Genomic DNA, 27,669 nt, shown 5'->3' with positions numbered 1-27,669 from the left:
GACTACATCTACTAAGTTTTCTGTTATTCTCTTAGTGTAGCATTATTTCCATCATTGCACTTATTAAAATTTGTAATTATTTTTACCTTAGTCTCCCCTACCAGTCTTTAATCCCATGAAGAGACATACTTACCTTATTCATTATTGTATTCCCCTGCACCTAGTACAGTACTGAACTATAGTACTCAAAACTAAATAGAGGCCTCCTGTCCATATCAACCCTCTCTGCCCCACCTTGGACCACCATCTCTTCCCTCTACTTACTGACCATGCCCTGTCCCACCTCCTTCTACTCCCTCCCACCCCCTTCTACCTCACCCCACCCATTACTCCATTCTGGGCCCTGGGGATACAGCAATGAACAAAACATGGACAATTCCCTCCATTGTAGCACCCACTTCTGCCAGGGAGAGGGGGGAAAGAGCATTAAATGTAATAGTAAAGAGCTGTAGGAAGGTATAAGAAGCATTATAGGAAAAGCTAAAGTGGAATCGAGGGTCACAGTACTGGAAAGCAGGCAGTGCTCAGGGCTTAGTCATAAGGTGACTCTGGAGCAAGCCTTGAAGGAGGTGCTATAGGGGAGTGAGGACAAGGTGCTGCAGAAGCTATACTTGGAATGGAACCCTATTCTGTATAATTTCACTCTCCAGAGAGCAGGGACCAGTACCTTGGATAGTGATAATGAACCATCACATCAGGCAGTGACCCAGTCCATGAGTCATGAGGGTAACTGGCCTCAGCTATGAAGAGGTAAGGTAAGTGCATCAGTTTGCACCTGGGAAACACTGAGTATGTGGAGTTGGAGCCACAGGGATCAGAGAAAGGGGGCCTGGCAGTGGCTGAGGAGGTGGTATGCCACGTGGCGTGGGTGATGGGTACCATGAAGCTTGGCACTCCACTCACTGCTGGCTTGCGGCAGTGGGACAGGGACCTCATTGAGAAGTCACACTGCAGCTGAGGCCTGCTATGCCTCGGACACCAATGCCAAGGTAATATCCAAGTTGTTAGTTGTCCCCTCAACAACTTTGAACAGTTCTGCATCAAATACTGCAGCAAGAAGTAGCAACAGCTGTTCATCATGCTCATCCTGAAGCTGGGGCAGGAGGAGTACCATGAGGGCATCACCTGGCAGAGTACTGAGAGCTTCAACAATGCAGCCATTGTGGAGCTATGGAGTGACTGCACTAGTGCATCCTGGCTATGCTGGATAAAGCCTGCAGCTCCACAGGTGCCATTACAATTGGATCTTCCTGTAGACCTTAGACACCACTCACTATCATCCCCCACACTACGTCAGCTGCCAGCTCAGTCCCAAGACAAAACCAAGTCTTTGGTTGAGACTTCTGAATCAAGCATTAATTGGGAACGTCAAGTACTCCATGGAATGCTTATTTGACAACAATGGAGACTTCCTTTTCCTGGACTTTAAGCAGTGGCTGTGTAACAGCCTCGGCCCCATCCTACAGTGGTCCCCCCTCTGATGCCTGTGCAGACTCCACTTCTGGAGTGATCCAATGGACAGTAGGACATCACAGAAGTGACCAAGCACCCCAACAGTCACCACACTCTTCAAGAACTCCATGGTGTCCCTACTGGAAAACCTGGTCTCCAAGGACCCCTACTTTATCACTTCATCAAGCCCCAAAAAGAAGAAAGTTGCTAGGAAACTGGACAAGGGCAACTGCCCCAGGTAGCCTACCTTGGGGTGCTAGAGAACATGAGGGTTCTCTGAACTGGTTTACTTCCTGCCAGCTCTACCTTTGATTCTTCCTTAGGTACAAGATGACCTGTGAGTACCTGGCCAAATCACTTCTGAGCTTGGACAAGGCAGCTGTGAGCACCCTTCAGGAGCAGCACGGGCTATAGAAATCATGGCCTTTAGCCACAGCAAGCTCTTCGTACACTGCTCAGACCTTGGTCATGCTGGAGCAGAGCCACGCCCATTTCATCTCCATCATCATGCTGCTGCTGCAGAAGGCCTAGGGGGGCATCCTGGTGTGGCAACCATGCTGGCAGCTACAAGCCATCTGTATCATCATACATTGGCTCTGGCAGCACAAAAGACACATTCATATAGCAGAGCTGCAGCAATGCTTCCAAGTGTCAGCAGCCTTTGCTCTATGACCTTGACCTGGCCTGGCCACTGGCCCCACTATACTGCAGTCCTTCCAGGACACTTGCCAGGCACTTTTCTGGCCAAAAACATATGTTTTAACTAGGCCAAAAACATAGTTACCATGGAGGTCCTGTAGGGATTACACCAGGAATGGGGCTAATGGTTTTTCATAACTACTTGACCTTGACCTCCAGATGTGTGGAGACAGTAGGCATGCTGAACACCCATTACCAGGGGCAGGGCCACATCTCCATTTGTAACCCCCTGAGCTCATCTGTGGAGTCCAAACCAAAGCAGCAAGCCCCCAACTTTTGCTGCACCCACAATGCCTTCACCCTCCTCTGGCCAAGCTGCAGAGCCAGCTGCCCTGAGTCTTACATCTGGTCCTCTGACTCCTTGAGCTCTAGGACTGTTCCATCTCTGGCCCCAACCATTGGGCTGTCAGCTCACTTCACCAACAAAGTATTCTGTGTCAAAAAAAAAACCTAAATGGAATGATATGTGTGTGTGTATATATATAATATTCATATTTTCAAAAAGAGAAAACAAACCCATTGTACTGGTTTGAAACTATTATGTCCCCCAGAAAAGCCATGTTCTCTTAACCCTAATCCAATCTTCTGAGGGGCAGACCTACTGTCGGGTGTGACCTTTTGATTAGGTTTGTTTCCATGGAGATAAGGCCCACACAGCTGTGGGTGGCACTTTTTGATTAGATAGAGATGTAATCCCACCCATTCAAGGTGGTTCTTAATTAGTTTACTTAAGTCCTTAAAGAGCCGACACAGAGAGCAGAGCTCAGATACTTGGAGACAGACAGAAGAAGCTCAGAGAGGATGCCACAGGAGCTGAAAGCAACAAAACCCAGGAACAAAGGGCCAGGAGATATCACCCTGCACCTTCCCATGTGACAGAGAAACTCCGAGCATGATCGGCCTTTCTTGAATGAAGGTATCCTCTTGTTGATGCCTTAATTTAGACATTTGTATGGCCTTAGAACTGTAAATTTGTAACTTAATAAATCCCCTTTGTAAAAGCCAATTCATTTCTGGTATATTGCATTCCAGCAGCTTTAGCAAACCAAAACACCCTTCATACAGAAAATACTGGCTATTTAAAATATTTTTAGAAGTACTAGGGAGCAAGGGGTAAGGAGAGATCAGAGTTTAAAAGCTAGCTACTCTAGGATATATTCTGAACTCTCTGCTGGATTTTCATTTCTAATGTTTGGAGAAACTGGCTACAATGCTAAATTCAAAACACAAAGCACAAATGAGAAAGGTAAATCAAGCCACTCTTTAATTAAGCGCTAAGAGAAACTAAAATAAATGACCAAACAAAACATAGATCAGTAATTCTTTATTTTTATTCTCCTGTTAAAAAAGACACTTGGAACAAATAAATATAAAATGGTATGTATTATTTAGCAACGGGCAAATAAAAGTTTTCTAGTATCTCCACAGTAATACACTTATAAAGTTGTCACAAGCACACTCATCCTACCTACATCCCACCCTCTAAAAAAGGTCAATTCTTTTAATTCTCTACAATTTTTAACAATGGTTTCTCTAAGTAATCTAAGACTGACTCAGGAACTAAGACATCTGAATCAACAAGTTTAAAAAAATTATATATATACAAAAGATATGATTTAGGCCAGAAACTCCAACTAATAAATATTCTTACAGGTTTTCATTTTTTATAATTTGCATGAATAAAGAATGTTCTGTCTCTGTTCAAATCTTCATGGCAAATAAAATGCAGAAAGCTGAGTACAATAGATACACTTTCCTGTCCTAAAAGAAAATATAGTTATATCTAATATATAGTGAACATGCCATGTATTTTCTCAAAACCAACAGAATTCTGATTTTCTATACCTTGAAGGTGATGCAGCAGAAGGCAGATAAATACCAAAACCATTTATGACCAAATTTAGTTAATTTAGCTGATCATATACACCCTGCCAGTTTGGCTCAGAATACACCAGTTTAGGCAGTGATGAATATCCAAGTGTATTTGGTTCACTAAAATTTATCTTCAAGATGATACCTGAAGACCTTTGCTAATACTTTCAATTAAATATTCCTATTTAATGATTCATCCATCAAGTGGAAATATGTACAACAGTTATTTCCAACCAGGAAAAAAAAGGGGTGATTTTTTTCTCCTACCCTATATTTGGTGCCTTATAACCACTGTTCACTAGGCACATAGAAAGGCAGAAAAGGATATAAAATATTTAAAGGGTCTTCATCAAATTAGCCAAGTGGATTTTAAATTTAGTTTTTATACTTTTTATATTATCTGGATCCTATGCTAGTTAATTACATTTTATTGGGTCCTTGTAATTTTAGAAAGATGAATATAAAAAAAGAACAACTGGCTTTTATATTTTAAAATAAGCCTCTCCTCCACAGCTGCTTCCCAGGTATTTTAAAGCAAAAAAATCAATCTGGTTGTTTTAGGTGGTGATGTAATACTTCCTAAAAAAAACGATTCTTATAAGCCCTTCAAACCTTTTAGGACCAGTGCCAAATTCAAAGGATTTATTCACTCAGGTTTCATGGAAAGTGGGAAAACAGAAATGTCAGTACAAGAGGAACCAAATATAAGAAAGCACCAAGGAAGGAACTCCCACAGGAACAGAGGCTGAAAGCAATGGAGCCCAGGAGCTAGGGACCAGCAGATGCCAGACATGATTACCCAGCTGACAGAGGTGTTCCTGACCCACTGACCTTTCTTGAATTAGAGTATCTCTCCCTGGATGCCTTAGTTTGGACAATTTTAGAGACTTAAAACTATAAGCTTGTAACTTATTAAATTATTCTTTTTAAAAGCCAAAAAAGAAAAAGCACCTAAAGATGGAGAAAGATAGCTCTGCAGGTCTGACCTCTTACCTGTCAGTGGTAAGTCATGTTCATGTATTTCCACGGACAAAAAAGCTTAAGTTCTCGAAAAGAACTAATTATTTTTGGTTCTATATCTAGCACTTTCTTTAGTCTTCAAAAGCCAATTAAATTTAAATTGGTAGGGATGGGGAACATTACAAAAATTGTGGGTGATAATCATTAAAGCATAAGATCAACTTCCTAGGTGGCAAGTCTCAACTCTCCAGAAGTACAAAAAAAACCACCAGAAAGTGTACACCCAGTACCTCACTCAACATGCACAACCAGGAAATCCTATGAAGTCAAGTCAGGGATTTAAATTAACTTCCTTGTAGCAGAAGATAGTGTTTCATGATGGAAGCAGAATATGCCCACTGCTCATTGAGACAGACATACACCACTACTGCTGAGGTACTACTTTGTGACAATTTAGAAATCCAAACTTAACTTCAGAAAACATAAATCTGGGATATGAATTTGAAGACAGACAGTACAAATAGCAATTAGTTAAGTGGTACCTGCCTGCAACAATTTTTTATTATTTTTCCTTTAAGGCTACAGAAAATCTGTCCATAAACAAGGCAATTAATTCTCAGAATAAAAATACCCCACTACTAACAGCCAAGGTCTCCAGTCAGATTCCATGGTGAGATATGATGTATCACATTCTATTCCACAAGTGTACTTTCTTGTGAGTCTGCAGAGTTAGGATCGATTCTTTCTGGAAATATCAGCTTCTCACAAACAGCCTCCTTTATTGGTAAATACTGGGATATTTCATTAGGTTCCGTGAAGAGGGAAGATGAAACATGCTAAGAAATACATAAATCACATTACTATTTTTTATACAGTTATCGCATCGACACTTTTTGGAAATGTTTTGGTTCAAACATTCATAAAGCATTCCAATCTAAAATGAGGTGCTTATATTTAAAAAAGGAATACCAGTAAGTACTCCTAATAATAACAGGCACCGCATTATTGAATCATTCAAAGAACACAGGGTTATATGACTTATAATGCCTCCATAAATGTCCTAAGAATTTAATACATCATAATCCAATTCCTTGTCTCTATTGCTTTTGTACTGTGAAAGCACTAATCTTTAGTTAGAGGTCAATATGTAGTCTACAATAGAATCTAAGTAATTTTTTTAACCTATGCATACTCTACACCCAGAGAGAAATTTAGATTTTGTTAAATGATTTAAGTACTACAGGGAAAAAAGAACATCACATTTTCAGGAAGGTATCACCTTTTAAGCAACCCATTATAGAATCCTAAGTTTCAAGGAAGCAGTTTACAAGTTCCAGGAGAGCAAAACATGCCAAAACAAACAAATCGTGGTAGAGAATTACCACATTTTAGGAAGAAAAAAGGAGAGTAGGTAGAAAGAAATTATAAGGTGGCAAAGTGGTAAGTGGAAAGGACATACATAAGTACCAGCTGTAGCTCTACCACCAACCAGTGCTGTAATTCATGATAAGTCACATCTCTGGGTCTCAAGCTTCTCCAGAGAAAATATGGGAATTGGATTAGATGACAGCTAAGGGACCTAATAAACCTAACTGTTCTTATATTTAAAGTAAGCTCAGGTGAGTTTTGCTCCAGTAGGATTTATACTGTAGAGCCTTATTAGGTGAATGACTTAGGAAAATTTAAATACTATACCATTAAATTAGCAATTGTGCTCTCCCGTGATGTATATTCTCGTAACATATAAGTCTTGCCAGCCTATGTTAAAAAAAAAACAAACAATAAATTAATACGTATCAATTTACAAAATATTTTCTAGTAAATAGAACTGACTACATTTTAGAATGGGTTGTGAAAGCAGCATCAAGTATGAGGATACAGTGTTTATCTGCGATAACTCCTTTGTAACTTTCCCCAAGAATTCTGAATTATCAATCCCTAAAAATTACAATAATACTGGATACATGTATGGAAACAGACATAGTAATTCCCATGTAAAAGAAACACAAGAAAAACGTCTCATTTTGAAATTAAATCAATAATACCACCTTGAAGTATATAAATGAGATATGCAAGAGATTAATTATTACTACAAGTTTGGGACTACATCTTTTTCTTAAGCTACACTGTCATCTTCCTATATAATTGTAGCTAACTTTATGTTCCAAAAAACATGTTTAAAAAATTTTACTCTTTCCATTTCCATAAAATTCTTGCCAAATCACTTTTTTTGTACCTTAATTTTTCCCATTTAAGATTTTTTAAAAGCTAAATCTTAGAATAAGAATTTATTACAATTTTTTTTGGCAAAATGCTTTTCAAAGAAAAACCACAAAATTAACTCCTTTAAGATTTCAATTTATAGCAATAAAAACAGATTAATGCTTATTATAAAAAGATCAAATAATACAAAACTAAAAAGAAAAGAGTATAAACCATTAGCAACACCACAGCTACTAGAGATAACACTTTTTAATACGTAGAAATCTGTACACAAAATCTTTTATAAATAGGCTCATACCCACTTTGTAAAATTCAACATGGAGACAGACATCTTCTCAAATTAGGTAAATACTGCTTCTGTGCCATAAATTGTAATGGTTGTATTTTTTTCTACTATATGAATATAAAGTAATCAATGCCCAGTTGATGGAAATTAGTTTTCTCCCTTCCTTTTTGCTCCTATAAGCAACATTTCAGTAACATCCAGATACATGCAACTCTAGGCACTTGTCTGATTATTTCTGTAGATTACTGTATAAAAGAATCTTTTAAAAATAAATGTCTAAAAGTATAGTTGAATTAAAATATAAGCATTTTTTAAAATTTATATTGCTCTTTCTGAGAGGAGGAAAAATGCTGCCTATTTTTAATACTTTGCTACCACTTTTAAAAAGAAAAATGCCCATCACAGTCACTACATTATTTCAAGAAAAAAAAACTATCCCTAAGTGTTGTTTTGGGAAAACAACAATCCCATCCATTAGTGGGTTCAAATCCCAGTTCTGCTAACTATTATCTATAACCGGAGGGAGTTACTTAATCTGTTTGCCTCCAGTGCTTCAGCTAAAAAAGGGATAATTTACTACCACTACTATGACTAGTGTCTGTTTTGTATCATCATTCAAGGTGATCACAAATCTGAAATTAGAAATGAACTTAGAAAGGATAGGCTGCTATGAAGCTACTAGAACAACTGACATAACTCAATTTAAACCACCTTTTCCTTCAACTCTCTATGTTAATAATTTCTTCAGATGGAGTATAGTTCTTTATAACATGCAGAGCTTTCAAAGTTTAGAAGAACTATCAAAATAACTATGTAGGAAAACAGTTTAGCAGTTCCTCAAAAAGTTAAACATAGAACCACCCAGCAATTCAACTCCTAGATACTTAACAGAACTGAAAACAGAACTTAAAACAGATACTCATATGCCAATGTCAACATTATTTACAAATAGCCAAAAGGCAGAATCAACCCAACTGCCCATCAACAGATGAATGAATAAACAAAATGTGGTTGTGATAAGTTCATGTTCTAATGTACAGTTGTTTGGTCAAGCAAGCACTAGCCTGATTATTACTGTGAGGATATTTTGAGGACTAAATCATCAGTAAACTGACTGCATCTATGGCTTATTTCATCTACAATCAACTGGAGAATGCCTTCAACAATGAGAGAAGTCTCATCCAATCAGCTGAAAGTATTAAAAGGAGAAGTGGCAATTTTCAGCAGTCAGAAGAGAGAATTTCCACTTCTACTTCAGCCAGCCAGCTTTCCTGGGAAATTTGTTGAAAACTTTCATCGGTGTTCGCAGGCTGCGTGCTGCCCTACGGAATTTGAACTTGCCCACTTTCATAGTCACATGAGCCAATTTCTAAAAAAAACCTCATAGTATTTTCATTATATATATATATATATATATATATTTCATATATATATATATATATATATTTCATATATATATATATATATATATCTCCTGTTGGTTCTGTTTCCTAAAAGAACCCTGACTAACACAGTGGTATATACTTATAATTAATCAGTCATAAAAAGGAATAATGAAGTACTGATACAAGCTACGACAGGGATGAACCTTGAAAATACTGTTAAGTTAAAAAAAGCCAGACAAAAGGCAAACACAAAGGACAAATAATTACATGATTCTAATTATGTGATATATACCTAGAGTTGGCAAATTAATAGAGAAAGAAAATAAGATTAGAGATTATCAGAGGCTGGGGAACAAGAAAATGAAGTGTCATTGCTTAATGGGTACAAAGTTTCTATTTGGATTTGCAGGGATGAAAATTTTAGAAATAGACAGTGAAGATGGTTACTTATATTATGAATATAATTAAAGCCTCTCAATTGTTCACTAAAAAAATGGTAAAACTAGCAAACTTTATGCTGTATAGATTTTAATGTGATTTAAAAAAAACCTTGAAAAAAAGAACTATGCAATTTAAATTCAGGAGGCCATGTGATTGGTATTTCCAACATTAACATTTATATAAATGTTAACAATACATATAAAAAGAATTAAGAGTAAAGGGACAATTTTCTTAAACACAGATAAAGTAAAAAATGAGATTTTTTTTAAAGTATCAAATCCTCCACTAGGGAATATTTTTTAGAAAACATTTTCAGTTATCAAACATTTAGAAAAGAAGATGTAATGTTTCAGTAACAGCATGTAGTTAGCAGTGAATCTGAAATATCCAACCCTCAAGGTTAGAAGGATCACCATATCATTTAAAGCACTACGCAATTTCAAATTCTCATACGGCCAATGAAACAACATAAAGAGGCCCCATATCTGATTAGTATAATATAATGATTGGTATAATCATTAAATGAGAATATGTACCTCATGGTAAAGTCTTGTGTCATTCATCCTGATAAGCACCCCATCAATTCTCAAGAAAAACCGTAATAACAGGAAAAAGCTAGAAGGCATTACTCTCTGAAAAAAAAAGGACAATATTAACATTTTAATGAAGTTTAAATATTGTATTACTGTGCTAAAACAACATCAAAACATTGGAAGAGGGCTGAATTAGTAACATATAAAAATCTCTGCTCGAGTTCTTTTTCCTGGCTCAAACTAGGACTCAAAACCCCATGCATATTATTTTGGTATCAGTTTCCTACAACAGGTAAACAAATATTGAGCTTAAAAAGACTTAAAAGAGGAAGATGGTGGAGTAGAATGAATTGAGTTCGCTCCTGCTCAGTGGAACAAGACAGGGGAGGGGAAGAAAATAACCAGGACTGCGGTCCCAGGGTGAGTAAACAAACAGGGTCTCTAGGATATTTTCCAGAGGAGAGAGGCAGAGGGTTCAGTCCGAGCAGAGTGGGATGGGTCGAATGACCGAGATCCCCACCAAGGGCCAGCTGCAGCATAAGGGGAGGTGCGATTAGAGGGACTGATCGTCTCTCTGCTCCAGCCTGTCCCAGCTGCTGGCTGGGGAAACCTCCCCACGTGGGTCTGTAGTCGATAGCACATGTGGGGAGCCCCGAGGTAGACCCGATCATACATTGTTGGGGGCCGGGCATCCAGGCATGGGGAACGGCCCCCTGGTGTAGTGCCAGGAAGAACCGGCACTCAGAAGCAGTGTCTGTTAGACCTGCTGGACACTGGGCGCTGCGGATCAGCAGATCAGTTCCCCAGTCCTGAGGGCCAGGACGAGCAGTCTGGCCACCGTGGGTAGGGAACAGCCCCAGTGCTATTCAACCACCCTGGAGCCACTATAGTTCAGGAGGGGTGGGCCTGAGGGAGGAGTCTAGGCGCGTCGCCTGCTGGTGAGAAGTAGTAAGTGTAGGTCGGCTACTACAGTTGGGAAGGGGGAGCCTGAGTGAAGGAGGTGCCTCGGGATTGCCACCTGCTGGTGACAAAGGGTAAGTGGCGGCAGGCTAACTCCCTCTATCTGCCTAGATTTTTTTTCCAAATATTCCTTTTTCTTTTGCCCTTTTTAAAAATATATTTTTCTATAATTTTTTATTAGTAGTACAATTGTTTTTTATTTTTATGTTTTATATATTTTATATTTTTATTGATCATTTCATTTCTTATTTCATATATTATTTTTCATTATTCGATTTTATAACATTTATCATTTTTTCTTCTTAAATTTTCTCTCCTTTTGGTGGGTACCAGGCTGAGCTCACTTTCAATATATTTTGGGTGTGCCCGTCTGACTCGGAGGGCTACTACTGTTCAGGTGCATTTTGTTGCTGTTCTTGTTGGTTTTTCACATTTTTATTTTATCCTTATTTTATTTTATTATTACTATCTTTTTTTTCTTTTTTTGAGGGGGAGGTGCATGGACTGGGAATTGAGCCCAGGTCTCCCACGTGGTGGGTGGCTGTTCCACCACTGAAGTACCTGTACACACTGGCCTAGTTTAGTGTATTAATATTACACTATCAATAGACCTCAAGCTGAATTTTATTCCCTACATGAGATCCAGACCTTAGTTTGGCGGGGAATAACTGCCAAACCAAGTGCAAAAGGAAATCTTCAACACAAAACCAAGTAAATAAAAAACTTTAGAGAAGTGAGGGAAACCAACTTGCAAAACAGCCATATTAAAGATAATAAAAACCTTCAACATAAAACCAAGTAAATAAAAACTTTAGACAAGTGAAGAAAACCAACTTGCAAAACAGCCATATTTCCAAACACAATGGAAAATCACAAACCATATGAAGATCCAAGCAGAAATGGCCCAGCCAAGCAACCAAATCAAAATTCTAGAGGGCATACAAAATGTGGAACAATTACTCAAGGATATTTATAAGGGGTATCAGAAAACACTGGAAGAGCATAAAGAAGCATTCAGAAATAGAAAAATGGAAGATCTCATAGAAATAAACGATACAGTAGACCAAATCAGAAAAATGTTAGAAAAACATAATAGGAGATTCGAAGACGCAGAAATAATAAGTGAGCTAGAAGACAGAACAATTGAACTAGAGCACACAAAAGAACAAATAGCAAGAAAGGTGGAAAAAATGCAACTGGATCTTAGGGAAATGATGGACAAGAGGCACACAAGTATATGAATCATTGGTGTCTCAGAAGAAGAAGAGAAGAGTAAAGAGCTGGGAAAGTTAGTTGAAGATATAATCAGGGACATCTTCCCAACCCTTATAAAAGACCTAAATACACAAATCAAAGAGGCCCAATGAATTCCACAAAGAATAAAGCCAAATAGGTCTACTCCAAGGCACATACTAATCAAACTGTCAGTTGTTGAAGAAAAGCAGAAAGTACTGAAAGCATTATAAGAAAAGCAATTTACTACATACAAGGGAAAACACATAAGACTGACTTCAGACTACTTAACAGGCACCATGAAAGAAAAAGGCTTCCATATGATATATTTAAGATCCTGAACAAGAAAGGCTTTCATCCAAGAATTCTTTATCCAGCCAAATTATCTTTCAAAATTCAGGGAGAGATTAAAATCCTCAAAGACAAATAAAGATTGAGAGAGAGTCAACAAGAGATCTGCCCTACAAGAAATACGAAAGGGAGTCCTGTCAGTTGAGAAAAAAAGACAGGAAAGGAAAGTCTGGAGGAGGACACAAAATTGAACTTGTGTCACAGTAATTTAAAGGATGAAAACAGAGAGAAGGGAAATAATATATACATCTGACAAATAAAAACTATAGGAAAGGAGGTAGAGTAGAGAACGGCTTTTACAATAGTCACTTGGAATGTTAATGGATTAAACTCACCAATTAAAAGACAGAGAATGGGAGAATGGACTTTAAAAATCGATAAATGGGAACTCCTTAAAATAAAGAGCTTCTGTACCTCAAAGGACTGTTAAAAAGGTGAAACGGTAGCCAACCCAATGGAATATCAGATAAAGGCTTGAAATCTTGTTTACATAAAGAAATTATATAGCTGAACAACAAAAGAACAAACAATGCAACCTCAAAGGACTGTTAAAAAGGTGAAACGGTAGCCAACCCAATGGAATATCAGATAAAGGCTTGAAATCCTGTTTGCATAAAGAAATTATATAGCTGAACAACAAAAGAACAAACAATGCAATTATAAAATGGGTATAGGATATGAAGAGACACTTTTCTGAAGAGCAAATACAGATGGCTAAAAACTATATAGAGATGCTTATTTTCACTGGCTATAAGGGAAGTGCAAATAAAGATGGCAATGAGATATCACCTCATACGAGTGGCTGCTTTAAGCAAACAGGAAACTACAAATGTTGGAGAGGATGTGGAGAAATAGGAACAGGAATTCACTGTTGGTAGGAATGTATAATGGTGCACCCACTGTGGAAGTAAGTTTGCCAAGTCCTCAGAAAACTAAATATTGAACTGCCCTATGATCTGGGAATACCATTCCTCAGCATATACGCAGAACAGTTGAGGGCAGTGACATGAACAGGCACACTGACGTTCACAGCAGCACTATTCACAACTGCCAAGAGATGGAAACAATCCAAGTGCCCATCAACAGATGAGTTAAGAACAAAAGGTGGTGTATACATATGGTGGAATATTATGCAGCAGTAAAAAGAAATGATGTCCTGAAACATATGGCAGTGTGGTTAAACCTTGGAGATGTAATGCTAAGTGAAATGAGTTGGACACAAAAGGCCAGATACTGTATGATTTCATTATTATGACTCTAGTAAAGGTAATCTCAGAGGTTACACTGTGGAATATAGCAACCTTACAGATATACCAGACATTAGAGATGGAGGAAAGGCTACCAAAAGAGGTTAAATCTAAATGCGAGGAAATGGATAGAAATGATGATAACCAATTAGCAGGTTTGCAAGTAGCATTGCCATATTAAAGGTGAATGTGACTGAAAGGGGATGTATAGAGTCATGTATCCCAATGATTAAATTTATGGTTATAAATAAGTTCTCACATGAACTATTTCAATGGTTTGATAGTTGACAAGGAGTTAGTGGTAGAAGGATATAGGGGGAAAACTAAAAATGCAGGCTATGGCCAATAGTTAACAGACAAAGAATGCTAATGGTCATACTTTGCTAAACCTCAATCACCATCACTCCTGTGGTCTCTTAAGAACATCAGCACCTCGAATTGAGACTCAGATTCCACACACTAGGTTTGCCTTCCTGGAACATGTAATTCCCAGAGGGTTCCTAGATAAGATAAATCCTGAAACCCAGAAGGACCAGCCTCTCCAGCATTTATCAACTGATTGCATCCCCCTGTCCTTTAGTGTGGACACCCTCACTCAACAAGAAAGAGTTGGAATAGGAATTCCCTAAGGATCCATATAGAGTAGGAGAGGGAATAAAGGAAAGGAGGAAGTATAACAAAGAAAGTGGAATTTAACAAATGAGTATGGCTACAGAATCACTATATTAATAATAATCCTTCTAGCCTCCAGTGTTATGGAGCAGCTAGAAGGAAAAGTCTGAGATGACAAACTGTGGAACCTGTTCTGTAGCTGCTTATTGAAGTGTGCTTTGAAAATTATTGCTTTTTTCCATTCACTGCTTTGTATATTTGTTATATTTTACAGTAAAAAAAGGAAAAATATAGGGAAAAGAATGGAAATATATGAGAAGGGTCTCAGGGAATTGAATGACAACATGAAGTGAACGAATATATGTTATGGGTATCACAGAAGGAGAAGATAAGGGGAAAGGAGAGAAAAACTAATGGAGGAAATAATCACTGAAAATTTGCCATCTCTTATGAAAGACATAAAATTACAAATCCAAGAAGTGCAGCGTACCCCAAACAGACCAGATTCAAACAGACCTCCTTCAAGACACACTTACTAATCAAATTGTCAAATGTCAAAGACAAAGAGAGATTATGAAAGCAGCAAAAGAAAAGCAATCCATCACATTCAAGTGAAGCTCGATAAAATTATGTGAGGATTTCTCAGCAGAAACCATGGAGGCAGGAAGGAAGTGGTATGATATATTTAATATTCTAAAGGAGAAAAACTGTCGACGAAGAATTCTATACCCAGCAAAGCTGTCCTTCAAAAAAGAAGGGAAGATTAAAATATTTTCAGATAAACAATCACTGAGAGAATTTGTGACTAAGAGACTGGCTCTCCAAGAAATACTAAAGAGAGCACTACAGGCAGACAGAAAAAGGCAGGAGAGAGAGATTTGGAGAACAGTATAGAAATGAAGACTATCAGTAAAAGTAAAAAGAGAAAAAAGATATGACATATAAAATCCAAAAGACAAAATGGTAAAAAAGTATTACCTTCAAAGTAATAACATTAAATATTGCTGTTTTCAACTCCCCAATGAAAAGATATAGAATAGCAGCATGAAATTTAAAAATAGGATCCATCTATACACTGTCTACAGGAGAGTCAATTTAGACAGAAGGACAAAAATGGGTTGGAAGTGAAAGGTTGGGAAAAGATATTTCATGCAAACAACAACTAGAAAAATGCAGGAGTAACTACATGAGTATCCAACAAATTAGACTTCAAATGTAAAACAAATAAAAAAGACAAAGAAGGATACTCTGTATTAATAAAAGGAACAATTCAACAAGAAGACATAACAATAAATAAATATTTATGCACCAAGCCAGAATGCTCCAACACATATGAGGCAAACACCGACAGCACTGAAGGGAGAGGTAGACACCTCTACCGTAACAGCTGGAGAGTTCAATTCACTGCGTTTATCAATGGATAAAACATCTAGTCATAGGACCAACAAAGAAAAAGATCTTTTGAATAATACAATGAATGCCTTTTATAGAACATTATACCCCACAACAACTAATATACATTTTTCTCGAGTGCTCATGTATCATTCTCAAGGAAAGATCATATGCTAGGTCATAAAGCAAGTCTCAGTAAATTTAGAAAGACTGGAATTATACAAAACACTTTCTCAGATCATAATGGAATGAACTTGGAAATCAGTAACAGGCAAAGGCCAGAAACTTCACAAATATACAGAGGCAAACAACACATTATTAAACAACCAGTGGTCAAGGAAGAAATTACAAGAGAAATCAATAAATATCTTGAGGCAAATGAAAATGAAGACACAACATATCAAAATGCATGAGATGCAGGAAAGGCAGTGCTCAGAGAGAAATTTATTCCCTTAAATGCCTATGTTAAAAAACAAAAAAGAGCAAAATCAAACAATTAACTGTTCATCTGGGAGAACTAAAGAAAGAACAGAAATCAACCCCAAAGCAAACAAAAGGAAAGAAATAACAAATTAGTGCAGAAGTAAATGAAATTGGGAATATGAAAACAATAGAGGAAATCAATAAAACCAGAAGCTCATTCTTTGAGAAAATCAATAAAATCTATGGACTCTTAATGAGGCTGACAAAAAAAAAAAAAAAGAGAGGATGCAAATAAATAAAATCGAAAATGGAAGAGGGGACATAACCATCGACGATTCAGAAGTAAAAGAGGTAATGAGATGATACAATGAGCAACTATATGCTAATACACTAGACAACAAAGATGAAATGGACAACTTACTAGGAAGGCATGAACAATCAACACTGACTAGAGAAGAAATAGATGACCTCAACAAACCAATCACAAATAAAGAGACTGAATCAGTCATCAAGAAGCTCCAAAAAAAGAAAAGTCCAGGACAAGAGAGCTTCACATGTGAATTCTACCAAGCATTCAAGAAAGATTGAAGATCCTCCTCAAACTCTTCAAAAAAATTGAAGAGGATTTAAAGGTAACTAACTCATTCTGTGAAACCAACATCACCCTAGTACCAAAGCCAGACAAAGATACTACAAGAAAAAAAATTACAGACCAATCTCTTTAAATGAGTATATGTGCCAGTTCAAAAGGATTATGTACCCTAGAAAAGCCATGTTTTAATCCTGATACATCTCATGGAGGCAGGGATTTCTTTTAATCCCTATTCAGTACTGTAGTTTGGAAACCTGATTAGATTATCTTCACAGAGATGTGACTCGCCCAATTGTGGGTACTGACCTTTGATTAGAGGGAGATGTGACTCCACCCATTCCAGGAGGCTCTTGATTAGTTTACTGGAATCCTTTAAAAGAGGAAGCATTATGGAGAGACAGACTAGAGCCACAGGAGAGCCACGAGAAGCACAGGAGCACATGCAGTCAGAGACCTTTGAGGGTGAAGAATGAAAATGCCCTGGGGGAGTTTCATGAAACAAGAAGCCTAAAGAGAAAGCTAGCAGACGTCACCATGTTCCTTTCCAAATGAGAGAGAAACCCTGAACATTATCAGCTTTCCTGAGCCAAAATAGCTTTCCCTGGATGCCTTAGCTTGGACATTTCTGTAGCCTTGCTTTAATTTGGACATTTTTCACATCCTTCAAACATGTAAACTTGCAACTTAATAAATTCCCCTTTTTAAAAGATGTTCTATTTCTGGTATATTGCATTCCAGCACCTAGCAAACTAAGACAGATATTGGTACCGGAGAAGTTGGACACTGCAGTTTGTAAATACCAAACCTGTTGGAACAGCTTTTTAAATGGATAAGGGGAAGATTTTGGAGGAGTTGTGAGGAACTTGACAGAGAAGGCTGAAAGGTTTAGGAGGCAAAAGGGTGAGAAAGAAGAAAGGTACACCAGGAAATTTAAAGTGTGTGTGTGGGGGGGTATTTCTGCACTCCCGGGCAGAACTCACCAAACCCAAGATGGAGGGAGGTGAGTGCACACGCGGGCTTCGGCGTGGGCAGCTTTTAAGGATGGAGGTCAGGTGACATTCGGAAGGGGCAGTTCATTAGTTCCAGAAATCAGGTTGGGAGGGGTGACACAGCCTCCACAGCTTGCAGTGCCTTTCCCCATTCCCCTGACCTAACAAAGGCCTAGAATGCCTTGAAGAGACTTTTGATAGAAAGGCAGACTCTAAAGACACTTCTGACGAGGATTTAGACAAAAATGAGACATCTGTTATTGTAAAATGGAAGGAAGGTGATCCCTGTTTTAAAATAGATAATCTGGCAAAACTGACTAGTGCCTTTGGGTGGAAGGCACATTTTGAAAGTCATGAACTTGGACAATTAGCAAAGAGATTTCCAAATTTAATGTGGAAAGTGCAGCCTGGTTTCTTCTCCTAGCTTACAGCAAAATGTGACAGGAAAGAGATAAGCTGAGAAATGAATTTTGGGGTACAAAGAAGCCAGAAAATTGACATTGAGAAAAATTCTGGGCTTCCATGAAAGGAGACGCCAGAGAATGGTGTCCCACATGAGGATTTGGCCAAATGTGGAACCAGTTAGCCATTTCAGAAAAAAACAGGAATGGAGATGGAGTTATCCAGGAAGGATTTGTGGAAACCCCTTCTGTCTGATGGGCATGATCCTTGCTTACTATATAGAAAGCCAACAAGAGTGCTGTGGGGCCTGTATAAACAACTGCTACCAGTCTTGACTGGGGGGCTCAGAAAAGGGAAAAAGTGAAGGTAAAATATCTTCAGATATGAAGCCACAGTGGTCAAAACAGCATGGTATTGGCATAAAGATAGATATATCGACCAATGGAATTGAATAGAGTGCTCAGATATAGACCCTCTCATCTATGGACATTTGATCTTTGATAAGGCAGTCAAGCCAACTCACCTGGGACAGAACAGTCTCTTCAATAAATGGTGCCTAGAGAACTGGATATCCATAAGTAAAAGAATGAAAGAAGACCCGTATCTCACACCTTATACAAAAATTAACTCAAAATGGATCAAAGATCTAAACATTAGGTCTAAGACCATAAAACAGTTAGAGGAAAATGTTGGGAGATATCTTACGGATCTTACAACTGGAGGCGGTTTTATGGACCTTAAACCTAAAGCAAGAGCACTGAAGAAAGAAAGAAAGAAATGGGAGCTCCTCAAAATTAAACACTTTTGTGCATCGAAGAACTTCATCAAGAAAGTAGAAAGACAGCCTATACAATGGGAGATAATATTTGGAAATGACATATCAGATAAAGGTCTAGTATCCAGAATTTATAAAGAGATTGTTCAACTCAACAACAAAAGGACAGCCAACCCAATTACAAAATGGGAAAAAGACTTGAACAGACACCTCTCAGAAGAGGAAATACAAATGGCCAAGAGGCACATGAAGAGATGCTCAATGTCCCTGGCCATTAGAGAAATGCAAATCAAAACCACAATGAGATATCATCTCACACCCACCAGAATGGCCATTATCAACAAAACAGAAAATGACAAGTGCTGGAGAGGATGCGGAGAAAGAGGCACACTTATCCACTGTTGGTGGGAATGTCAAAGGGTGCAACCACTGTGGAAGGCAGTTTGGCGGTTCCTCAAAAAGCTGAATATAGAATTGCCATACGACCCAGCAATACCATTGCTAGGTATCTACTCAAAGGACTTAAGGGCAAAGACACAAACGGACATTTGCACGCCAATGTTTATAGCAGCGTTATTTACAATTGCAAAGAGATGGAAACAGCCAAAATCTCCATCAACAGAAGAGTGGCTAAACAAACTGTGGTATATACATACGATGGAATATTATGCAGCTTTAAGACAAGATAAACTTATGAACCATGTAATAACATGGATGGACCTAGAGAATATTATGCTGAGTGAGTCCAGCCAAAAACTAAAGGACAAATACTGTATGGTCCCACTGATGTGAACGGACATTCGAGAATAAACTTGAAATATGTCATTGGTAACAGAGTCCAGCAGGAGTTAGAAACAGGGTAAGACAATGGGTAATTGAAGCTGAAGGGATACAGACTGTGCAACAGGACTAGATACAGAAACTCAAAAATGGACAGCACAATAATACCTAATTGTAAAGTAATCATGTTAAAACACTGAATGAAGCTGCATCTGAGCTATAGGGTTTTTTTTGTTTTTGTTTGCTTGTTTGTTTGTTTGTTGTGTTTTTTTTGTTTTTTACTATTGTTACTACTTTTGTTTCTTTTCTCTGTATTGACATTTTGTGTCTTTTTCTGTTGTGTTGCTGGTTCCTCTAAACCGATGCAGGTGTACTAAGAAACGATGATCACGCATCTATGTGATGATGTTAAGAATTACTGAGTGCATATGCAGAACGGTATGATTTCTAAATGTTGTGTTAATTTCTTTTTTTTTTTCTTTCCGTTAATAAAAAAATAAAAAAATAAATATCTTCAGAGGCAGAAACATGGAGGCTGGGATCCGAAGTCAAGAAGCCACAGGCCAGGAATGCAGACCCACTTCAAGCAAATGGAGAGGGTGAGTTTGCTCTGAAGGCAGAGAATGGGCCTTCCACCTCCTTGTAGTGGAAGAGTTGTGCTACCTCAGGCCTTGGAGGAGGTGGAGCACTTTCCTTACAGACTAGGGAGAGCTTGGCTGCCACCACATTAAGAAGTTGAACATGTGCCCCAGAGATGAAAGAGGGCCCAGGTGTAGCTCCGATGCTTAGAGAAGGTGGAGCCAAGAAAAAGGTGGTCTCCCCAATGTCCCCCAAGGTTGTATTTGGAGAGAAGCAGGCCACTGTGTAGGCCCTTGGAAAGGATGGGACTCCCGCTTTCTAAAGCACCAAAAATAAATGACTCTCAGACTCTGAAATCTAATGGACTTTCCTGCAGGTTTCTGAAACTGCTTGTGTTCCTTCCAATTTCTCCCTATGGAAATGAAAATATGTATTTTATGACGGTCCCTCCTTTGTATGCTACCAGCAAACAACTTGTTCTGAGTTTTGCAGGTCCAGAGGCAGAGGAAAATTTTGCCTTAGCATAGACCATGCTTGTGTCTGACTTTGATGAGACTTTGTACTGGTTGTAACTTTGTTTTGCATATGTATTGTTACTGAAATGCTTTAAGCCTTTCTGGTACTGCAGTGGAATGAATGTATTTTGTATATGGGTAAAACACATCTTTTTTGGGGTCCAGGGGTTGGAATGTGCCAGTTTGCAAGGATTATGAACCCTAAAAAGCCACGTTTTCATGCCAACCCATCTGGTGGAGGTAGCAGTTTATTTCAATCCCTATTCAGTAAAGTAGGTTGGAAACTTGATTAGATTATCTTTACAAAGATGTAATGTGCCCAATTGTGGGTATTAACCTTTGATTAGAGGGAGATGTGACTACCCATTTCAAGTAGGTCTTGATTACTTTACTGGAATCCTTTAAAAGAAGAAGCATTTTGGAGAGAGCATGCAAACCACTAGAACTATGAGAGCCCACGAAGCCAGAGAACTCTGGAGCCAGAGACCTCCCTCAGGGGAGCTTCATGAAACAAGAAGTCAGAAGAGAAAGCTAGCAGATATCACCACGTTTGCAATGTGCCTTTCTAGCAGAGAGAGAAACCTTGAATGTCATCAGCCTTCTTGAACCAAGGTATCTTTCCCTGGATGCCTCAGATTGGACATTTCTATAGCCTCGCTTTAGTTCAGACATTTTCACGGCCTTAGAACTGTGGACTTGCAACTTAATAAATAAATTCCCCCTTTTAAAAGCCATTCTGTTTCTGGAATATCGCATCCCAGCAGCTAGCAAACTAGAACAATATAGATGCAAAAATCCTCAACAAAATACTTGCAAGTCAAATCCAGCAGTACATAAAAAGAATTATACACCATGACCAAGTGGGATTTATTCCAGGTATGCAAGGATGGTTCCACATAAGAAAACCAATTAATGTAATACACCATACCAATAAGTCAAAGAAGAAAAACCTCATGATCATCTCGACTGATGCAGAAAAGGCATCTGACAAAATTCAACATCCTTTCTTGATGAAAACACTTCAAAGGATAGGAATAGAACGGAACTTCCTCAACATGATAAAGGGAATATGTGAAAAACCCACAGCTAACATCATCCTCAATGGAGAAAGACTGAAAGCTTTCCCTCTAAGATCAGAAACAAGACAAGGATGACCACTGTTATTCAACATTGTGCTGGAAGTTCTAGCTAGAGCAATTAGACAACAAAACCCATCCAAACTGGAAAGGAAGAAGTAAAACTTTCACTATTTGCAGATGACATGATACTCTCTGTCAAAAACCTCGAAAAATCTACAGCAAAGCTATGAGAGCTAAAAAATGAGTACAGCAAAGTGGCAGGGTACAAGATTAACACCCCCAAATCAGTAGTGCTTCTATATACTAGTAATGAGCAATCTGAGGAGGAAATCAAGAAAAAAATTCCATTTACAATAGCAAACAACAGCATCAAATATTTTGGAATAAAATTAACGAAGGATACAAAAGACCTATACACAGAAAACTACAAGAAATTCCTAAAAGAAATCACAGAAGACCTAAATAAATGGAAGGGCAATCTATTCAAATTGATTTATAGATTTAATTAAAATCCCAACAACTTACTTGGTAGAAATAGAAAAACCAATAACCAAATTTACTTGGATTTGTAGGGTGTCCCAAATAGCTAAAAGCATCCCGGGGAAGAAAAATAAGTAAGTGGAAGGTCTCACACTACCTGACTTTAAAGCATATTACAAAGCTATAGTAGTCAAAACAGCATGGTATTGGTATCAAGCTAGATATACGGACTGATGGAATCGAATTAAGTGTTCAGAAATAGACCCTTTCATCTATGGACAACTGATCTTTGATAAGAGGTCAAGCCAACCCAAGTGGGAGAGAGAAGCCTCTTCAATAAATGGTGCTTGGAGAAGTAGATATCCATATGCAAAAAAAATGAAAGAGGATCCATATGTTACACCCTATACAAAAATTAACTCAAAATGGATCAAAGACCTAAACATTCGAGTTAAGACCATAAAACTTTTAGAAGAAAATGTAGGGAATATCTTACAAATTTTGTGATAGGAAGTGGCTTTCTAGACCTTATACCTAATACATAAGCAATGAAAAGAGAATTAGATAAATGGGATCTCCTCAAAATTAAATACTCTTGTGCATCAGAAAGTAAAAAGGCAGCATATACAACGGGAGACAATATTTGGAACCACATATTATATAAGATTTTAATATCCAGAATATATAAAGAGATTCTACAACCTAACAACAAAAAGACAAACAACCCAATCAAAACAATGGGTAAAAGACATAAATAGAGACTTTCCAGAAGAGGAAATGGAAATGGCTGAAAGGCACATGAAAAGATGCTCAACTTCACTGGCTATTAGGGAAATGAAAATCAGAAACCACAATGAGATCTCATCTCACCAGAATGGTCATTATAAAAAAAAAAAAAACAGAAAACAACAAGTGCTGGAGAGGATACAGAAAAAGCACACATCCACTCTTGGTGGGAATGTAAAATGGTACAACAACTCTGGAAGGCTGTTTGGGAGTTCCTCAGGAAGCAAAGTATAGATCAAGCAATCTCATTACTAGGTACATATTCAGAGGAACTGAAAGTAAGGACATAAACAGACATTTGCACACCAATATTTATAGCAGCATTATTTACAATTGCCAAGAGATGGAAATAGTCAAACATCTACCAACATAAAAGTGGTTAAATAAGCTGTGGTATATATAAACAATGGAATATTACGCAGCTATAAGACAGCATGAAGTCAGGAAGCATGTAACAATGTAGATGAACCTTAAGGACATTATGCTGAGTGAAATTTGCCAGAAACAAAAGGCCAAATACTGTAGGGTCTCACTAATATGAACTAACATTAATGAGTGAATTTGACAGTTAAGAACACAGGTTATCAGGACATAGAAAGAGGGTAGAGCTTGGGCATTTGGTGCTGAAGGAGTGCAGGGTATAAACCAGGAACAGGAATGATTTTTAAAATTCAGAAATGGATAGCATAATACTATCCTGATACTGGAACAATAATACAAGTACACTTAATGAAGCTGACTGTGAGTGTGGATGACAGAGAAGGGCTGGGAGCACATATGAGACCAGAATGAAAGACAGAGGATAAAGACTAAGACAGTTAAACTTCAGAATGCCTAGAGTGGACAAAGATGGTGATTAAATATGGAAATACAAAAATATAAAAAGTTTTTGCATGAGGGAGAACAAACAAATGTCAACATTGCAAGGTGTTGAAAATGGGATGGTATACAGGAAAAAATACAGGCAATGCAAGCTAGGATCTATAGTCTATAGTCAACAGTAACACTGTACTATGCGTCCAGTGAATGTAACAAAGGCATTATGCCAAAACTAAATGTCAACAAGCAGGGGAAATGATGGAGGGTATGGATTTTTTGCAGAGGAAAAGGAAATGTCTCCATGAAGTTTATGGTGGTGAAAGGCATAGCCATAACTTAGGTTGAATTGTATGATGTGCAATAAAACTGTTTAAAATGAACATAGATAAACAGTGTTAGTGGGGAAGCTGAGAGGTGCAACCCATCTGGAGGAGGGGAGTGAGATGGTTACACAGGAGACTGGGCGGGGGGGGGGGGGGGGTGTTGCCATATGATCCTGCAACCCCATTGCTAGATATATACCTGGAGGAACTGAGAGTGGGGACACGAATGGACATTTGCCCACTGGTGTTTATGGCGGCAGTGTTCACTGTTCCAAAGGATGGAGTTGGCCTAAGGGTATAACAACTAAGGAATGCAAGGGGGAACTGTGGTGAATATGTACAATGGACTAAGGAATGAAGTTGTGAGGCATGTAACTGGATGAATGAGCCTTAAGGACAGTATGTTGAATGAAATGCCAGAAACAAAAAGACAAATATTATCATGCCTCACTCATATGGCCTAACTATAATATACAAACTTGGAAAATTAAAGTCAAGAGCATGGGTTATCAGGTTGGGGTCTATTGTAAAGCATCCTACCCTGGAAGCTCTTACAGCAGTTACATATATTCAGGAGCTGTAACTGTTATTTCTTAATTTTGAGATACTGAGCTATTTGTGTATCAACTGGTCATTCCCTGAAACTGTGGGTATTTATATGATACCTGAGACTCAGAGTTAGAGTTCTGAACCTATAAAGTCAGCATTACTCCATATAGCAACTGCTATGTAAGTTGAAGAAGTGATCAGACTTTGACTACAGATAGGAATGAAGCAGATCTGAATAAGGCTAAGGTAAAACTGAATACAGGGTAAAGGATGAGACGGTGCATATTTTAAAACTTCAACTTCGGGCGGGCCACGGTGGCTCAGCAGACAAGAATGCTCACCTGCCATGCCAGAGGACCTGGGTTCGATTCCCGGTGCCTGCCCATGTAAAAAAAAACAAAACTTCAGCTTCTCTGTGAGATCAAAGAGAGAGATGTTTATTTGGTGCAAAATTTATATTTTGTATAGCGTGTTTATTTAATTTAACTTGTATAGTCCATTTATTTGAACATAATTATATGTAATCTTCAATAGGGTATGAGATCTTGTTGGTTTGTACAGGTTAGTGTGACGCCCTGATACATCCCAGAGTAATTTGGGCAGAGAATAAAGAAGTATTTGCAAAGCCCCCTGGCTGGACTGGGGAGACAGGAGGAAATATTTAACTTCTGAAGCGATAAAGAAGTTTGGAGAATTTGGAGAATTCCTGATATTCTCACAAGTAGTGGGGACAACCAAATCAATAGGTTGAGCCCTCGATCAAGTGGTTCATCCCTATAAAACTTATTCCTGCAAAGAGAAGCAAAGCCTACTTATAATTATGCCTAAGAGTTACCCCAGAGAACCTTTTTTGTTGATCAGATATGGCTTCTCTAAGCCAACTCGGTAGGTGAATTCACTGCCCTCTTCCCTACATGGGACATGACTCTCAGGGGTTCCCTGGCAATGTGGGACACTATTTCTGGGATTCGCCAGGACCCAGCACCATAGAAGGCTTTCCTGACCAAAAGGAGGAAGAGAGGAATGAAACAAAATAAAATCTCAGTGGCTGAGAGATTTCAAACAGAGTCGAAAGGTTATATTGCAGGTTATTCTTATGCACTATGTAAATATACCTTTTTAGTATATGATATATTGAAGTGGCTAGAGGGAAGTACCTGAAACTGCTGAACTGTGTTCCAGTAACCTTGATTCTTGAAGATGATTGTTTAACTGTATAGCTTTTACACTGTGACCGGGTGATTGTGAAAACCTTGTGTCTGATGTGACTTTTATTTGGGGTATGGAAAGATGAGTAAAAAAATAAGGACAAAAAATAAATAAATAAGAGAGGACAAAGGGTAAAATGAATTGGGTAGACAGAAATACTAGTGGTTAATGAGAGCTGGAGAGGTAAAGGATTTAGGATGTATCACTTTTTGTTTTCTTTTTATTTCTTTTTCTGGAGTGACTCAAATGTTCTAAAAATGATCATGGTGATGAATACACAACTATGTGATGAAAAAAAAAACATACTGTCCAACCCAGCTCATTCTAAAAGCCCAGAATAAATGTAACACTCCAGCTTGCAGAGAGACACTCCAAGTTCTACCTTTATTATCTATTAAATATTATATAACTATTTGGACCTCTATTTACTCATCCCTAAAATGAAGATGATAGTACCTAACCTGTATGTTGATGTAAGCATTAAATGGGTCCATTTAAGAGAAATGCTTAACCAATAGAAGTTGCTTAAAAATGACAGCTTGCAATTTGCTCTAAAATTTTCTATGTTATTAAAAACTAGATTAGTTGTCCTTACTTGTATCTGACACTTACAAACACAGATACTACTTTTACCCTCTTGGTATTAAAAGACCAGATCTTGAAACAATAAAAAAGGAAAAAAAAAAGCAGGGGGGAGTATAAAGTATTTGGTTAAAAAAAAAAATGGGGCAACAATTCTGATAAGGTTGAGACCCACTCTCTTAGTGTAAGTTGCTAAACCAACCAAGGTCTCAACTTTCTAATCTGCAAAAAGAAGAAATGTGGGGTAATTGATGGTGATGATGGTTGTACAACATTGTGAACACAAATAACAGGACTGAAAGGTATATCAGAATATGACTTAAAGGGTGAAATGTTAGATGGCATACATGGTAACAGAATAAAAATTTTTTTTAAAAAATCCATGGAACTGCACTATAGAGAGAACTTAAGTTAAATCATCAACTTTAATAGTACAATTTTAAAATGTGCTATCCCCAATTGTTAACAAAGGGGTTTTACACCAATACAAGGTGTTGATGCTGGAGTGGTGTATAATCCTGTATTTTATGTGTGATTGCTCTGTAAACCCACAGCTTCTCTAATAAAGAAAAGAAAAAAAAAAAAAAAGAAAGAAGGAATGTGAAAAAAATTTCTCAAACCCTGCCTCTCTGTAAAATTTGACAATTCTATAGGATCACATTCCTAACAATTAGAGCTATTCCTGCACAGGCATTTCAGAATTCTATGTATCAAAGAGCTGAAGGTCGTACTCTTGCCCAGTACACTTAGAATCTAAGGTAAAGCAGGGAAGCAGAAGGGGGACAATTCTCACTCCTAACTACTGGGAACAGAACTAACCATTAGCTGTAAAAGCCATTATAGGACACAGCAGGGCTGGTATGTAGCAGATAGGACATTTTCTTTGTAAGTTAAAGACTACTGTATTAGCCTGATAATAAATCTGCCCTAGATCTCTGTTATCACAGCACAGCCCAGTAAGTCATAAGCTCTATCAAGGACAGTGGAATGTTAGGGACACAAAATTTTAACCTAAAAACAAACACTCCTGAGCAAAGCTGATTTAGAAATTCAAAAGAAAAACTAATTTCTGAAATAAGTATCTTATTTTTAGATAAAAGTAATGCCACTCACATGAACTTATCAGAATTGTAATAAACTC

General features: G+C 37.9%; 1 protein-coding gene and 1 pseudogene across 1 annotated transcript in view; one reads left to right on the top strand and one right to left on the bottom strand.

The window, feature by feature from the left end:
* The first annotated feature begins 1,510 nt into the window (after positions 1-1,510).
* Positions 1,511-1,983, top strand: LOC143680180 (unconventional myosin-Ig pseudogene; annotated as a pseudogene).
* Positions 1,984-3,515: 1,532 nt separating this feature from the next.
* TIPRL (TOR signaling pathway regulator) overlaps positions 3,516-27,669 on the bottom strand; it is a 51,552-nt gene continuing 27,398 nt past the window's right edge. Inside the window, exons 5-7 of the mRNA XM_077156896.1 lie at positions 9,855-9,950; positions 6,679-6,741; positions 3,516-5,819 (exon numbers count right to left, since the gene is read on the bottom strand). Of these exons, the coding sequence (XP_077013011.1) occupies positions 5,676-5,819; positions 6,679-6,741; positions 9,855-9,950 (303 nt within the window). The 3' untranslated portion in view covers positions 3,516-5,675. The remainder of the gene's footprint in view (positions 5,820-6,678; positions 6,742-9,854; positions 9,951-27,669) is intronic.

This window comes from Tamandua tetradactyla, chromosome 4 (assembly GCF_023851605.1).
Source record: "Tamandua tetradactyla isolate mTamTet1 chromosome 4, mTamTet1.pri, whole genome shotgun sequence".
Classification (NCBI taxonomy): Eukaryota; Metazoa; Chordata; class Mammalia; order Pilosa; family Myrmecophagidae; genus Tamandua; species Tamandua tetradactyla.
The sequence above is the reverse complement of the archived record's forward strand: the minus strand, read 5'-3'. Positions and strand labels throughout refer to the sequence as shown.